General features: G+C 49.2%; 5 protein-coding genes across 5 annotated transcripts; 2 read left to right on the top strand and 3 right to left on the bottom strand.

Moving 5' to 3' along the window:
• Window positions 1–925: 925 nt before the first annotated feature.
• Window positions 926–3,214, bottom strand: ENH_00003590 (isocitrate dehydrogenase, putative; the record flags this gene model as incomplete). Its single annotated transcript, XM_013578066.1, has 5 exons — window positions 926–952; window positions 1,322–1,486; window positions 2,014–2,146; window positions 2,377–2,555; window positions 2,978–3,214. The coding sequence occupies 5 exons, from the start codon at window positions 3,212–3,214 to the stop codon at window positions 926–928; spliced, it is 741 nt and encodes a 246-aa protein (XP_013433520.1).
• Window positions 3,215–3,662: 448 nt separating this feature from the next.
• On the bottom strand, window positions 3,663–4,969 carry ENH_00003580 (Isocitrate dehydrogenase [NADP] , related; the record flags this gene model as incomplete). Its single annotated transcript, XM_013578065.1, has 2 exons — window positions 3,663–4,005; window positions 4,434–4,969. 2 exons carry the CDS (start codon window positions 4,967–4,969, stop codon window positions 3,663–3,665), a joined length of 879 nt encoding a protein of 292 aa, XP_013433519.1.
• A 344-nt stretch (window positions 4,970–5,313) lies between these two features.
• ENH_00003570 (hypothetical protein, conserved) lies at window positions 5,314–7,258 on the top strand (the record flags this gene model as incomplete). Its single annotated transcript, XM_013578064.1, has 4 exons — window positions 5,314–6,072; window positions 6,201–6,245; window positions 6,402–6,483; window positions 6,645–7,258. 4 exons carry the CDS (start codon window positions 5,314–5,316, stop codon window positions 7,256–7,258), a joined length of 1,500 nt encoding a protein of 499 aa, XP_013433518.1.
• A 2,184-nt stretch (window positions 7,259–9,442) lies between these two features.
• ENH_00003560 (hypothetical protein, conserved) lies at window positions 9,443–12,975 on the top strand (the record flags this gene model as incomplete). Its single annotated transcript, XM_013578063.1, has 5 exons — window positions 9,443–10,750; window positions 11,360–11,611; window positions 11,851–12,233; window positions 12,448–12,528; window positions 12,786–12,975. 5 exons carry the CDS (start codon window positions 9,443–9,445, stop codon window positions 12,973–12,975), a joined length of 2,214 nt encoding a protein of 737 aa, XP_013433517.1.
• An 832-nt stretch (window positions 12,976–13,807) lies between these two features.
• ENH_00003550 (hypothetical protein, conserved) lies at window positions 13,808–14,992 on the bottom strand (the record flags this gene model as incomplete). Its single annotated transcript, XM_013578062.1, has 1 exon — window positions 13,808–14,992. The coding sequence occupies one exon, from the start codon at window positions 14,990–14,992 to the stop codon at window positions 13,808–13,810; it is 1,185 nt and encodes a 394-aa protein (XP_013433516.1).
• Between the last annotated feature and the right edge of the window lie 1,546 nt (window positions 14,993–16,538).

The following is a 16,538-nucleotide window of genomic DNA, read 5'->3' as shown; positions in this document are numbered from 1 at the left end:
CATAAGTGTCTGTTTGTGCAGTCGTCCAGTGCGTCCTTCAGTTACTTGACGTTTCGCATTTTCTTCATTAATTCCTTTTTCTTGCATTTTTGGCCATGTCTCTGGCTCAGGTTGGCGGTCTTACGGACAGGAAAGCAAATGCATAGGAACGCACTAATGAGTAGTACAACCGAATAAAAACGGTGTACTTTATCTACTTCATATAATGAACACAAGAATTGCCAAATGGATTGCCACAAGTATCAATTACAAAACGCTGGAGCTCTCGAGTGAAAAGTAAATGCGTAACTGAATGTATCAGCTGAAGGAAGGAAAGCCATGCACCTAGAGGTAAGTTGGAAAATCAGCAAATAAAAAAAGACGGAAGCTAACTTTACAGCCGAAGCTACCCAATTATACTTGTTGCTAAGCAGGCTCTCGGTCTCCATCATCCCATGATACACACACACACAGCCACTGCCGACCTTCACAAACAAAAGCCTCCCGTATACTAATCAACGTATACCTGTTTGCTCGCTTACTTGAGATGTAGTGACAGGTGCAGCTGCTGGGCACTGCAAATCAAAGACCAACTCTCTAAGTCCAACTCTTTGTGGGTTGATAGCATTCAAAGCTTTGTAAACGTCCCTCTGGGTGGCTACATATTTATCTGAATTTTGTTCATATTTAAATTGCTAGTACTGTCCAGTATGGTCGGAACGAGCACTCTATAATGAAGTAGGGCGAGAGTGCTAGCTACGTAGCGCAACGTGATTCAATGTCTTGCCAGAGGCACGCACCCTAAAAAAGTGAATACTTGAATTCAAATTAAAAAAATACGCCATAATTTAACAGAAGAATCTCCACCAGTTCCTTTGGTGTTCAATTCGTTTGCTTTGCCACTAATTTATACCTTAAGTATGTTTGGAGACACTAGTTTTCCTCTTTACTTAGTGTGGCCGTCGTGGTCGTCCTGCACAGACGCACGTACACTCGAGCAAACAAACAAATGAAGCAACTGAATCATTTTGAAAGGAAAGCAATCAAACAAAACAGAATGCTTAATTTAAACCAAACAGAGCGCGGATTTTCACAACACTAGCCACAATCGTGAGGCAGGAGAAACGCAATGCATGGCCACAATTCACTGGAAGAGCTTGTTGAGAAACACTAATTTGCTTGTTTATTCATTAATTCCAACGAAGGCATTTGCCTTCAAAAACAGCAAAGTGGGAGGCACAAAATACGTTCTAATTAATTTATCCTAGTTGCAAACAGGTGAGAGAACTGACAAAACAATTTTCATTGTTTAGTTAGCAGTACGGCATACTCCTGAACTTACAACCTCTGAGTTGTGCTCAGAAGGCGCATAGTGATCCCAGTTCGGATTGCTGAGCTTGTGCTTGTTGTTGCTGTGGCGTACGGGCAGCTGGTGTGTAATTAAGTTCATTTTGAGCGTATCCGCAATTGCGTCGATGAAGTCCTCAGTTATCAAGTAGTCGCTCGGCTGCAACAAACAAGCATTTAATTGTTCAGCAAATTCACTGATCAGTCAACTTGCTCTTCATTTCACTTCTGCTATTCGTTAACTCGGTTTAAGGCCAGACGATCTCCAGGCGAACACCATAAAAGCAAATTAAGTACCTAAAATGCACATTAGGATGTTACACGAACGCTGACGAACTAATAAGTCAAGAGCTGCTTGTCAATTCGAGTTCGCTTAGTTGATGCTCGCCTTTTGCGGAGCAGCTGTCCTTATTGGCGGGGGGAACTGCTTTCCAGTTTCCGCGTTCCAATGTTAATTATTTAGTACATGCCAGACAATTTAAAACAGTACTTCACCGATTATTGACTGCTCAGTTGACCAACAGTACAAAATCACCTTCACGCCCACTGCACCCTTCACACCAGTGCCTAGCACGCGATTGGTAAATGGAGGGGAGCTTTGACTGGCCGACTAGCTAAATAAGCGACAGATCACCACTGAAACGGCGAATTCGCTCTCCTTTCTTCGAACCAATATAACATATTTACCTTCACATTTTCAGCTCCCTTGACGCAAATAGCCAAATCCTTCGGCATGAGCCCCGCCTCGACGGTCTGTACGCATGCGCGTTCGAGGGCGAGACAAAACTGCTGCAGGCGCGAGTTCTTGTCTAGTTTGGCCCTGAGCGAATGGCAGAAATGTATGAAAACGTTGAGCTCTGACTGCCTGCCAGCTGAGCAACGACATACGTTTATCTTCACTGGTAACAAGGCAAGCACAGGGCCTCCGCAGAGCCACCGCTCCGCCGCCTTTTCGAAATGAAATACAGCAAGAGAGCTAGGCTGCACAGTGGCGCCGCGCTTCAGCAGCCGCGAATAGCTCCGACCCCTGGGGACCCAGCAAGCTCTGACCTGTGCGTGAGGCCTCGGCTCCACGCGAAAATGGAAGCTATGGGGTTTGTAGACGTCTTCTGTCCCTGCTGGTGCTGCCTGTAGTGCCGTGTGACGGTCCCGTGGGCCGCCTCGCTCACTTCTGTCTTGCCGTCGGGGCAAACCAGGACAGAGGTCATCAAGCCCAATGATCCATAGCCCTGAGGCAAAATAACTGTTTTCCCATTCACTAGCTCGACGACAACTTAAGCGTAGGCCACTGTCTGGGCGAGTAGTACACCATGCACACAGAGCCCCACTGCGTATACTCACGAAGTACTACCTTTCCAAAGCTCCCTATTTCGCGAAACTGCTAGCTCCAGTGCATGACGAACTGGCGAGCCGACTGGCAGTCGCGAGCGATGAATGGGGAGCTATGAATGGGTTTACTTATGTGCCGACAATCTGTGAAATCAATCAACTGGCAAAACCCGCTGTTCATGTTCACTTGAGCCCCAACTGGCTAAACATCAACACCGACAGCCGATAAGAAAGCGGCAATTTGCCTTCCAAATAGTCACGGCAAGATGACTCTTTGACTAGCTAGACTACACGTCAATACAGAGCTAATTTGAACGCCCACTTGAGCCACAATGTCTGATTGAACGTCCCCGTCATAGTTCTTGCACGCCCAGACGAAGCCTCCCTCGGACTTCAGGGCCTGGGCGACCATGTCGTCAATAAGGCGATGCTCATAGAAAATGTTGTTTTGTTCAAACTTGGATTTAAACTGAGTCAAGTAGATCTCCTCAAAGATATCCTTGAACACCCCGTCGTACTCCTTCAGGATAGTGTTCTTCGTGCTTAAGTAGAGCGGCATTTTCTGCACAGCCGAACAAATCAAAATAAAATGAAACGCACCAAATTGCACTTGGAAAACAGCTCACACAAGCACACGCACAGCCTGCCAATCTATTGCGTATTTGTCTGTCCGTTCATTTATTGACGCTTATTTATGTACTAAATTAGTACTTTCGTCAAAACATTCACCAACCAGTCCACTCGTTTTCAGGTTCGGCGCGGTAGCACATCACAAGTATACTGCTACAAAATGGCATATGAGAATGGAGGAGGATGTGAAGTCAGTGAAGAAGGGTTTAAATTTCATAAACGCGGACATAAGTTTTGTGGAGAAGGGCTTAACGCGCATGTACAAGAGCGTTGGGCCAGCAAAGAATAGCGGGCGTTAAGAGGTTGGGCTTTTTTATCTGCACGTCTCGTTTGAAATCCCATGTTGCGTGTTGGGATACGGCTCCAGGTCTCATAGTTTAAGACTTAGCCATAAGGGCTCCTGGACTTGCCTGGGACAGAGCGAAGTTGAAGGAGCTGAGAGCGAAGCCCCTTATGCTTTGGACAGTGTTGTACATGGAGAGCATGAGGCCTGGCCCTTCGAACTTGAAGACGGTTTCTCTTTGGGGCGGCTTGCTGCTGTCGGCAGGCGTGAAGACCATCTCGAACAGCCCCGGGCCGTCGCACAGCAACGCCTTGCTCTTGTACTGGTCGCCATACGCGTGGCGCCCAATAACAATTGGCTTTCGCCAGCCGGGCACGAGCCTGGGCACGTTGCTGATCAGAATGGGCGCGCGGAAAACTGTGCCGTCCAGTATGTTCCTGCGGAGACAGACGCAGCCCGCATTGACTTGCCCCTCAGCTGCTGCTATTTGCTTGCTTTGATTTTGAACTCTTCTGCTTCCTGAAAGCCCCCACCTGCCCGGCTGTGGCGCTAGGCAGGAGCCACCCAGTTCGGCTTAGCGATGAGCTCGCCAGCGAGAGGGAAATACTACTATGTGCACAACTCGCGACACAATTATCATTTTGGCCCAACCCAATTTTCTTTCACTTCCTACAATGCAGTGTAGCTCCGCTTGGATAGTGAGGGCGCCAACTGATGACGAGAAACCCTAGTCAATTAAGTTTGCTTCGAGCTAATTAGATTTGGCAATAAAGGTGACCTGACAAAGGCCTTGGGTGAAGCTAAATGTAATTGATAAACTGAAACACACCCAACTCGGTTCACATGTGAATTAGGCAATGCGCACCTGATGGTCCCGTTAGGGCTCTTCCACATTTGTTTTAGTCCGAATTCCTTAACCCTAGCAGCATCGGGTGTAATTGTTGCGCATTTGATCCCTACATTATACTTCTTAATTGCTTCTGCAGCGTCAAGTGTGATCTGGTCATCGGTGGCGTCGCGGTTGGGCAACGATAGGTCAAAGTATTTCAAATTAACGTCCAGGTAAGGCAAGATTAGCTTCTCTTTGATCCAGGCCCACAGAATGCGGGTCATTTCATCCCCGTCTAGCTCAACAACGGGGTTTTCAACTTTAATTTTCCCCTCAATATCAAAGGCAGGAACCGAGCGTGCGCCTTCTGTTTGTTTCTCCGCAGACGAAAAGTGCCGCCACTGCTGCCGCTGGTGCAGTGTATGCTGGACTCCGGCGGTGGAAAGTACACCTTCTACGCTGCACCCTCCATTCATTTTTACTAGATTGTAATTAGAAGGGCGCGAGCAGGCAACACCCGTGCACAAAGAGCGCCGGCCAATGGCGGCGGCGTTTCGGAGCAGAGAATTCATCGGCACCTGAAAGTAATCGAAGGGGATATTGGTGTGAAAGAAGGAACATTCAGATTTCTATTGATAATCACCTTAACTTTTCCATTTTTTTTCATTTCGTGGGTCCCGTTAAGCCCCACTCCCGCCTTCTAGTGATTACTTTCAACACAGCAGCCCCGTGCAGGTTTGAGTGATGCAAATGTCTCTCGCTGATGCAAGCAAGATGATGCCAAGCGACTTGAGATCTTTCGGTTTGTTTTAAGTCTGTCGAGAGATAATAAGTTTAGTGTAGGATCCCAAATTGACAGCTGTTTGTGCATCCGAGCACGATCCTGCATGCGCATGCTTGTCGTCACTCCGTTGCGATGCATCTCACGGGGTGGTCGATAAATTTAGTATTTTTAACTCTTGCGAACAGTTTAATTGTTTTTGTTGGATTTATCGCAGCAGACAGAGCCCCGGACAACGCATCGCAAGCTCAGGTGCTCGCCAGCGGCCAAGCTGGGGGCCCTCCATACACCACGGCAGCAGGCAAATGCCCAAGTGCTCGTAGACTGGAAACGCTGAAGAATGCGTCGCCTGTGTGCCCCAGGGAGATAGCTCGGGAGAGCTCAGCCGAGGCGCATGTACAGCGCAAGGAGGGGGCAAGCGTCACGAACAGTGGCAGCAAAAATGGCACCCCCCAGGGGACAAACAGCGGCGAGGATCGAACAGCCGGTAATAAAAGCGGCAGCATTAACGAAAGTACTAGCGCTAAGACCAGCGGAGGAAGCAGCAACAGCAGTGCCGGCGGCGACGGCAGCGGCCGCAAGAGCAGCAAGAGCAGCAGCAGCAAGAGCAGCAGCAGCAAAAGCAGCAGCGTGAACCCCAGCAGCCACAGCCAGGATGCCCAACTGCGCCTTAGCCTGTGGGACAGCATAGTGCTGATTTTACTGGGTGCCTTAGCCTTGGCGAGCTCGGCTGCGCTGATTGACGCCAGCTTTATAGGGGACCTCTGGAGGCGTTTTTGCTACAGCTGGGCCCCTCTCCGTCGCCTTCTTCGCAAAAGGAACAAGGCTAAAATTAAACTTCAAGTCTTAGCAGCAGAATACGAACGAGTGGTGCAAGCAAGGTCAAGAATTGCCGTACGTTGCTGCTGCCTAGAAAGTCTACGGACTTCGTTGAATAAGTAGTTATCCGTTTGGGTAGCTCAAAATTGCTTCTCTTCTTTATCTCTTCTTGGGGTTATTTGGTATGCCTTGTGTTTCTTCAGCCTCTTTGGTTCGTTGCAAGACAAACAGGGGACAAAAACGAGATGGTAAGTGAATGCAGTATAGTTATTTGTTTAAGTATTTTGCTCTGCTCCAGTCGATTGGGGGTTGGGCCCGTTGTATTTGCCTCTTTTTGGCCTTCCCTTTTTGTTTTCTTGTTGACCACTACTTTTCGTTATTTGTTTCGTTTTCTTTCCTTGTAGGCCTCCTTAAAGCGCCAAGTGAGGAAAGCTGATAACAAACTCGCCACCATTCGTGTTCGCTACGCGAAGGAACTCGCGAAGTGTACGTACACGCGATTAGTGCACACCATAGACTCGGTTCAATGAAAAGCGAAAGGCTAGCACAGACAGTTGCCACTAACATTCGTTGTCATCGGCAGACTCTTGTCCTTTTTTTCTATTGCTGCCCCTGTGTGTTCTGTTGTCTTCTGTTTTTTTATCCAGCGGGTTTCCTGCGGCTGCTGCTGCGTTTCGTGAAAAGCTGCAAATGGGCTCCCAGCTGTCTTCGGTCTTCGGATTTGTCGAGCTTGTCAGACACCTCAGCTCGGAGTGTATCGACGGTTGAGTCTCTTGTGCACAGAAGGATAGAAGCTGAGAACACCAACAAGAAGAGAGGACACGGAACGAGTAGCCGCAGCCATGGCAGCAGCAGCAGCAGTAGCAGCAGCAGCAACCGTAGCCGCAGCAGCAGCCGCAGCAGCTCCAGCAGCCGCAGCAGCAGCTGCAGCAGCAGCTGCAGAAGCAGCCGCAGCCGCAGCAGCAGCAATGACGCGGCGTTGAACGAGGCCTGCAGCTCTGAGAAAGCAGGAGCGGCATTTGAAAAGAAAACACAGGAAGGCAAACAGAAAGCCAGAGACAGCTCCAGCGGGTCAGACAGCGAGGCGCGGCTCCTTTCCCGCTGCATGCAGGGCCCCAAAGATCACGTGCTTTTGTCGCACAAGCTGGATCAGCTAGCAAAGAGGAAGCAGCAGTCGATGCGGAGAGTTATTCGGCTCGGTGAGGCGGGGCCTAGCTGTACAGACAGCCCTGACTCCCGAGAGCAGGCAGAAGAACAATGAAGTAAAAACACTTCTTTTTTAAAATCGGTTTTATTTGTCGAGCGATGAAGATCGAACAACGCACGAATGCTAAACTCGTGAGGTGCGCAGGAACGCCCCAAAGTAAAGTGCGGGAGGAGCGGTCTCACAAGGCTGCATTCCGTGGTTTGCCTGCAGCCAGCTAAATTTGTGAACTATTAAGGTCACAAGCCGAAAACATAAAATGTATTCCATAGATATGTGCGTATTTGTCATGGGGTGTTCATAACGTACAGAACATACACATCGCCCGAATGCTCTCAACCCTGTAGGTACAGTGGATTTACACCTGCAAACATCGCGTGTGCGTGATTGTGAATTCGCATTTGTCTGCAAATATGGAGTGTTGCTGTTCATATCAGTTCAGCTCTTGCCTCGTTCGCTTGTTTGAATCGTATGCTTGTCCCTTGTTTCTTGCGATATGTAATTGTCTGCTTCACTTTAATTCACTGTTTGCTATCTTCTGTTTATTTTGGTTTGGAGTTTGCTTGCTTCATTTATGTTTCGTTTGTGTCTCTTGTTTTGTTTTGTGTCTGTTTCTCTCCTTTTCATCCACTTGTCTCCTTGTTCTCTTGCCTTCACTTCTCGCTATCCTTTCCATGTCCATTAGCGCCGCTCCTAGGCGCCGCCCCGCATTTGACGCGCATGTATAGGGCATAGTGGCATATGTTTACACAGAGATAAACATATGCATATGTAATAATATATATATGTGGTTCTCTTAGGGCGTCGCTTTGAGGTGTCTGTGCACCTGAGGTGGCTTCTGTTGTTTAATGTGTTTCCATTCGGAGGTGCACGTACACCGCCGCAGTCTGCCTGTGCGTTGTCTGGTGCACTTTAGTAATAAGTGGACGAATTTTATTGTTTTCGTCCCAACAAACAAACAGAGAAGACAGCCTCCGCTGCGCCGCTCGGTCGCAGACCCAATCAGTTACTGACTAATTCGAAATTTAAGAGGAAAATCAATAGAAGTTGGTGCACTTGTATATACTTACATAGCTGCGCGAAGCAGAACCCTAAACTAATCACCCGGTAAATCACAGCTTGAACCTGCATCTCAGCCAAACACTACTGCGGCTGATGCTAGTGAGCAGCTCGCTTACTTGTTAACTTAGGACTGAAGGGTAGCTGTTTGTGACGGCGCGGGGCGTCTACGGCAGGAGGGGCTAAAAAGGGCAAGGAGGCAAACAGAAACAAATGAAGGCGCTCGGGGCAAAGCCGCGGAGCTAGCTTTCATAAGGGGGCGGCCTTCTACTACTCCTCGCCTTAAGAGCCAGCATAGTACAGCTCGTTGGCGTTGTTGCGTCTACTATTCCAAGTATTGCGCTCTCACTCATTCCAACAAACAGTCGCCTTGCATTCCAGTTCAATACGGGCTGCCTGTTTCCAAAGAAACAACTGTAGCCCAAAGAGCGTCCTCGCGTAGGGTCCTCGAGCCAACGCGGCTGTAGAGCTGGACACGAACATTATGAAAAGCTCCGATCTGGGGCCATTCGGAAGGCGCTTTGTTGCGAATCCTATGAACTGAAACGACTCGTGAGTGAATGAAAATAAGCCCAAGAAACAGCGGTATGCTGCGAGTTTTCAGTGGATGGCCTCCATGTGCACGCCTGTGCATATCTATTGAGAACAAATTCTTATTGTCAAACGAGTTGACCTTTCATTTGAGTACTTAAACAGAAGTACAAGCCAATGAAACGTGGCTTTTTCCATTACTTTGAGCGACGCGAGAAAGAGGGGCCCCCGTGTCAACATTGCATGCAGTAGGACTAGAACAGCCCTTGCTGGCAGATCACCATCGTTTTATTCTAGGCACATATGCAGGTTTACTCTTTGCAGAGAGCAAAACTAATTATTCAGTAATAAACGAGGCAATTTTGTCTATTTCACCCGTATTGTCCCCCACTAGCGGGAGTGGCTTGCTTGGAGAGCAAGACACCGACTAACTACTATGGCGTGACAGGAAAAGGAGGAAGCAAACAAATAAACAGACATGTCCACGAGCAGTTTGATATACTAAAGCCATATTGTTTCAAGGTACAATGGAAAAAATAAGCGGTCAACCGCAATCCCCACCCCCGGATTTCGGCTAGGGTGACTCTGTGTAAGAGAACATTTGTTGAATATCCTCAAACAATTCACGTCTTCTCCCCTCTCGCAACCGCCATGCCGTTTTGTGTATTGATTTTTTCTTTCCTTCTGACTTACACTTTTCTGATTCCGCTTCCTGTTTCTCCCACTTCCGTCGATCAGCTGCGCCATTCCGGTATCGGCTCCCGACCCGCTGCATTCCACGCTGCGTGTACACTAGAGAACAACCAGCCCAAGGGGCCCACCCTTATTCAAAACGCGAAAGTCCATCAGGTGTTTTCGTTTCTAACTCTTCACAAAGGGTCAGCAGCCCTCCAGTGTCGAAAGATCGGTGGGCGCACACCCGGGGCATCTACCCAACGATGCACTGACGAGATCACCTCTTCGCGGTTCATTACTTCCCATGAGACGCCTCAGCGTGACGCAGTTGCAAGAGCAGCAGCAGCAGCAGCGGCGGCAGCAGCAGCGGCAGCAGCAGCTGCTGCTGCTGGACCGCCCCAGCCAAATGTTGCAGAAGCAGCAGCAACGGAAGCACAAGCAGCAGCGGGAACAGTGCCATTCACTGCGGGTCTGCCGGATATTGTGTTGCCCCCAACAAGCTCTGTTGCGCCCTTGATTGACCTCGAGCTCTGCTCCGACAGTTTCTTGTCATTGCTAGGCCCCAACGTCCAACAGCAGCAGCAGCAGCAGCACTGGCAGCAGCAGCAGCAGCAGGGTTTGTCTCGAGCAGCTCCTCCTGGAGGCGCGATAAGCTTCTTCGATGACCGGGAACAGATGCACCCCGCCCTGTCTGGCGCTTCTGATGATGCCTACTTCATTGCCCTTCACGGGCCCTTGCTGCTCTCCCACACTGAGGCCGCAGCCACAGCGCTGAGCGCAGCCAAGAGGTTCCTCGAGTGCAGGCGCGTGCGAAAGAGGCGCATGCAGCAGCAGCAGCAGCAGGAACATCAGAAACAGCAGCAGCAGGATGCGACGGAGTATCTACATGAGCTGCTGCAGCAGGAGAGGTTTGAGCAGGCCCCCTACTGGTTTCGGGAGCGGGTTGGCTACATGCTGAAGTTTTGTAACCCTCCGTCTTACGGCTGGTTGGTGGCCCAAGCTCTGCAGTGTCTGTACACTGTATCTGCAGCGGAGCAGCAGCTGGGGTGTACAGTGGACCAGTACGCGGCGACGCGTGAGGCCTTGTACATCCGCAAAGCCGCAGCGATGGACCCTGCGCAGCGTGCGCTGCAGCTGACCAGTGGTCAGCCGCGATCCCTCAAAGACAGCCTCAAGTTCAAAAGAGGCTTTCCTGTTTTTCCATGGGCTGTCTGGACCGACAGAAGCGAAACTAGGAGGTTCATTGAAGATACACTAAAAACGACAGAGGAACAGCTGACACAGGTGGAAAATCTAGTGCTGGGATGCTGCTGCTGGCTGTGCTCTCACTGCCTTTGTTGGTATTGCTACTGTTATGGCTGCTGCTTTCATTTTGCTGTTGAGTTTGTTGTCTGTGTACTATCCCTGTTGCTACTTTGCATCAGCGCTGTTGTAAGTGAAGCAGACGAAAATGCTGGTGCTACTATTTTGTATTTGAAATGCTGTTCTGTTTGGCGCGGTTGCTGTTGTCGCTGTTGTCACTGAGTCTTGAATTGGAATTCGAATATTTCAAACTTTAGTCGAATGTGGCTTTAATGAATAGGAAGAGAAAGTCGCAAGCATTTCTATTTCTCATATGTGCGGGGGTCCAGGAAGCAAAGCGTATTTTAATTTTTATGGCTCTCATCGATTATTTTTTGCCTGAGGCCTTCATGAGTTGCTTGTGCTCGTATTTTCTTATGTTAATTTGTTCTGCTGCTCGTGTGCAGCCGCACTTGAGGTGTACGTATTCAGCGTTTCCTCCTGTAAAGGCCAGTGCCTCAGCCATCCAACTCTAGTCAACATTAATCCCTTTCCTTTTAAGCTAATTTTTGCGCATTTTATCTCCAATGTCATTTCTTGTTTCTGTCTCAGCACTTCTTTGCTGCTCGGAGATCATCTCAAGGTTCTTGGCTAACGTCTGCCCGCTTCCGCTTGCCTTTGGATGAAATATATGCAATAGACAACGCACAGCAGCAGCGGGGCCAGGATCAAAAGGAAGGATACACCGCAGATCTAAATGAACGGAAAGCCGAAGACGAAGAGCAAATGGAAGAGGCTGACAGGCTGCTGCTGTTTGAGGGCATCAATTCAGCCGCTCTCAAAAGCATAGACGCAATAAGCGGGGTGGGTGTCTGCATGTGTGTATTGGGCCGCTTCGTTTTCTTTTCAAATTTTTGTTTATGATGCGTCTACACCAGTAGTTGACGCTCAGCCTAGCTTCATTACCCTTTGCTACTCCACTCATTCCCTGTTTTTGTCTGGTTGTTCTTGTTTGCCTCCCTCGTCCGTTTTTATCGTTGTATTTCTTTGTCATGCAATCAGAGAAGTAGGCTTCTCAGCTATCTATTTGTTTTCCGTTTCAGAGTTGGCAGCGGCCAGTGTACATTCTCTCTCCACTTGAGCGGGCACGCTACGTTCGCGATCTATTATTTTCTTTTGGCGTGTCTGCTGAGGCTTTAAGACGCATCCATATACTTGGAGCCGATGGATTCCTTATGGGCTTCGAGGACGACATCAGGGAGGGGCCGCCTGATGTACATACAGCTCAGATTGAGCCAGCAGAGACAGAATCACGCACAGAAACAACAGGTGCTGCTGCTGCAATAGACGAAAGCGGGAATCTGATGCGCATGGTTAGGGGGGCGGTCCAACTATTTGAATATCATAAATCCTTGGGACTTAATGGGGTCCCTCACTTTATTGACGGGAATATCCGCACGCTAGAGCATGCTGTGAACTGCCCCAGGTAAGCTTCGCTCTTGCTGCTGCTACCGCAACTGAAGTTGCTGTTTCTTGCTTGCGCTTGGCTGTTGCTGTCTTGTGCTGCTGTAACTCCTGCGGGCGTAATCGCTTCTGCTTCTGCTGCTATATGGGTTGCTGCTGCGGTTGTAGTTGCTGCTGCCGCTGCTAAATTGTTGCTGCTGCTGTTGTGATGGGTGTCGCTGCGTGTTCCTGTTCAGCATGCACCAGTGGCGTCTATACTTCTGCGATTGGGGCTTTTCAACTTTTGAAGATAAATTAAAAGCGATGATTTACGACAGGTAAATGCTAATAAGTACTGCCTTTCCCCCCATGAGTTCAAATAGGGCAGCACCCCAAGCAGCCTCACTGTGTTGAATGAGCAGAACAAGTATAACCTGGACGAAAACTAGTGGATAGAAAGCAAGGAGAGCCAGAAGCAAAAATAAACACGAAATAACTCTTAAGAGATGCGCCGTCCAGGTACTTCAGCGAGTGGCGGGCGCGCCAATTAACAACCTTATTTATTATTTGCCATGCCTTGTCGTTACTGATTCAGGGTAAAGTTCCTGCCGCTGATGTCGTCTCTGACTCGTTTACTAATTACTCCTTCTTTCCTCACGTGTCGCTTTTGGGCGCTGGGCTCCACCACAGCACCAGCAGAAAAGCTTGAAGAGGGCAGAATGGCTAGGTGGCTCAGGCATACGGGGGCCCTTAAGACAGACCCTGTGCCTCCCGAATCCTCATAAGGGTTTAGGGTTTACAAGGTGCGGTTTGAAGCTAGGGTGGAGGCTTTTGGATCAAGGATCTAACAGGCAGTTGCGGCTCCTTGTTACCCCCTTACTTTGAAACAATGAAGTCATTTGGAACACAACGGCATACTCTAAATCCGCAACGATCTGCCTTTTCTTAGTTAAGCTAGTGTGGATTTGATATAATGGGCACCCTGGCGAAAATGCTACAATACGTAAATAATTATTGCGCGCTTCAAAATGTTGCACCTGCGAACTCTTGCGCTCACTTCTATAAATGTGAATTCATGTGCACTCATGTGTATTTGTAAATACAAATTTGCATGTACACAAATGATTATAGAGAGAAGTGCAAGTCAATGTGCACAAACACGTGATGTGCACTATGCGTAAAGTGTATGTGTAAATCATTATATTTGCGTTCCTATGTGTGTGCTCTACTGAATATGTGGTGAATGTATAGCTCTTGACAAAAAATACACGCATTCATGTTCCTATAAGTGGCTGTGAACTACGTGTAAATATATGCGTGCGTAGATACGTTTCTGCTTGACGCACTGCACATTAGCGGTGCTGAAGGAAAGTAAATGAAGTGACTGCGGAAATGAAGTCAAAGGCGAAAAAAAGGGAAGAATGGAGCAATTGAAAAATAAACGAAAAAGGCAAACGGGGCTTCTGCCCAGTCCGCGACCCACGAAAGCATGAACGGCGCAACATTCGCTCTTCTTTGTTTGTTTTACGATCTGTAGGATCCTACTATAATAAGTGCAGTACTTTTCGCTCTTCGTCCCTGTTTGTTCCGTTTGGCTAGAATTATCGACGCTTCCCCTCAGGCTTTCGCCTGCTCGTGCGCAAATGATGCCGCGGGCGTGTATGAAATCGGCCTAATGCCGTACCTGGCTGCCCACTCCTCTCGCTGCCTCTCTACTTCTTCTTCAGAGATAAATCCCATATTAATGGCGTCCCCCAAGAGCCCTTCGGGAATGAAGCGGATATAGGGCCCGCTGGGTGTATTAACAATCATCTTGATCTGTGGTGGCGGCAAAGGTGAAGCAGCTTCTGTCTCGCTTTCTGAGTTGTCGCCCAGAATGCAGGGCATAGCCTTCTCGCTGAGCTCAGTGATATCATTTAAAACGTTGCACACGCACTGTTCGGAAGCAGGGGGCTCAGACCCATACAGATCTCCGCCTCTTGACTCAGTTGCTGCCGTGCGGTTGCCTCCCACGTTAATTGAACTGAGGCTCTGGTAGCCGCGGCTGATGCTCCTCTTTACAGAAGCAAACGTCTCTTGCACTTTGGAAGTAAACGTGCGGGGAGAGGGAGGAGCTGACGGCTCGTCCGCAGACTCTGCTGCAGCAGAAGCGGAGGCCCCGTCTTGCTGCTGCTCTTCTCGCTGCTGCTGTTCCACCTTCTGCTGCTCGGTTGACGATGCAGCAGCTGCGTCATCAAGCTGCTTGTCCCTGGTCTCACGTTTGTCCTGCACATCTTCGCGCTGCTCTGATTGCTGCTGTTGCTGTTCATCTTGCTGCTCTTGTGGCTGCTCCTGTTCTTGCTTCTGCTGCTGTTCCTCCAACTGCTGGTGCTGTTGCTGCAGCGTAACGCGTCTGCTGAGGGCCTCCGCATCTGTCATTCCTGCACAGGAGGTGGCAGTGGAGTCGTGTCTTGTCGGTGGTGCATTTCCGTGGATCAGAACGACACCAACAATATCCGGAGTTTGTTTTGTCTCGATTGCTGAGTCTTCATTTGATTCTGCAGCTGCGGCTTCTTCTATTGCTGCCACTGCAGCTGTCACTGCTGCTGCGGGTGTTTCGGGAAGTGCTGGCTCTGCCTCTTGAGTATTTCTCTCGTTTAGGCTGCCGGAGGAGACTCTGGCCTCCTCTATTTCTGCTGCTGCCGCTTCCGTCTCCGCTGCTTCCTTCACGGGTTCCACTGGGGATGCCGCCGTGGGCTCGATATCCACCGCCTTATTGCGGCGGGCTGGGGTGCGGCCTTTGTTTTTGCTGCACAGCCCCATGGTGCATGCAATGAAGAGGAGTGACGAGCTCCGGGGCACAAAAGAAGCGGAGTGAGCGACCAGCAGCAGCTGCTGGGCGAACCAACTACCGCGGAAACGAGGACGGGTGGTGGAAAACTGGGGAAAAAGGAAAAAAGAGCATACCAGCCTTGGCTCCAGACTGAATTGCACTTTAGTGAAGTAAACCGGTGGAACAAATGTGGAAAACCAGCAAGGGAAACAAACCCCAACACGCACTCGCGATGGTGATCCGGTGGCTACGGCTGGCGGCGGCTGCCAAAGGACTCGCCAGACGGTCGAATTCGCCTCGAATGCCTGGAAAGGGCTTCAAATTTAAAAATTCCACTCATACAGAAGGAAATAATGAGTTAGTTGCATCAGTTTACACCTGATACGCTCAAAAGAAGGAACTCTTTCCGCTGCACACACTCAATTCATGCTGCCGCCTCGAGTCGTAAACGTTTGCGGCAAGTGGAGGGAAACGGTCTTGCTGACCACAAAGTGCCGCTGGTCATCAAAATATATGTTTTGATCGCATTTAACGATCACCTTGATATACAAAAACCTGAAAAGTAGGTCTGCGGACCCGAATATTAGCCTTAATTTCACCAGCCTTTGAAGAGCCGATTTGTTAGGGGTGGCCTGTGGACTGGCGGACGACTGTCACGCTGGACTCACGTGCAAACCGCAACGTTTTTATTTGCTTCACCGCACTTGAATCAATGTTTTTCACTCAAACTGATTTATTTTAATGAATTGGTTATAAATAATTGCTTCCTAAAGGCTTTGGGCTGCTGAACATCTAGAGCTTCCCGTTGTCTGTTCCACCTGGGTTTGCATCATTTTTTGCGTGTAGTTGCCATGGTCACTATCACGCTCTCCTCTAGAGCCTCATACAGACCCGAGAGCTTGGACTTTATAGCATCAGCGCTCAATTCTAAGGCCTGAATTCGTAAACTGGAAGCAGCAAACCCTCAAAGTTACAGCCCCTGAGCCCCCAGCCTGCACGCGTATTGCCACTAGCGAACTCCAGGATTTGGAATGAGTGTTTATGGTTTCGACTGAAGTAACAGGCTATGTTCAAGGGAGTTTAAAGTTAAGCGTGCCTCAAAACTATCGGCAGCTTTGTTTCCTAGTGTGTGGAGGATGGACGAAAGCATGCTTCATGAAATCCACAGCTGTGTGAACGCCCTAGGGCTCAGTGCAAAGGATTTATGATTTGGAAATTACGGTTTGGGGATCAGAACTTGCTGCTGTAGGCTCTGAGGAGAGTCACTGGAGCCGTTCAAAGAGAGCGTGCTGCCATCTGACCGAATGGCACTCATCTCATTTGAATCTGAGACACAAATGGATGTGTTTATGCATACTGATAAAACAACATGCATGCGTGCTATACGATTCTGTGGCAAAGATGCGCATAAAACATCAATCAAGCCTCAAAGAAACGTTACACGAGGGTCCAGCTCCTACGGAAGTGGGTGGACGGGGAACTTACTTGAAGCTTCATGTCTCTCCACCTGTGCCTTCAGGTGGCTACATGCCTGCG

The sequence above is a fragment of the Eimeria necatrix genome, genomic scaffold (assembly GCF_000499385.1).
Source record: "Eimeria necatrix Houghton genomic scaffold, Enh_scaff10, whole genome shotgun sequence".
NCBI lineage: Eukaryota > Apicomplexa > Conoidasida > Eucoccidiorida > Eimeriidae > Eimeria > Eimeria necatrix.
The sequence above is the reverse complement of the archived record's forward strand: the minus strand, read 5'-3'. Positions and strand labels throughout refer to the sequence as shown.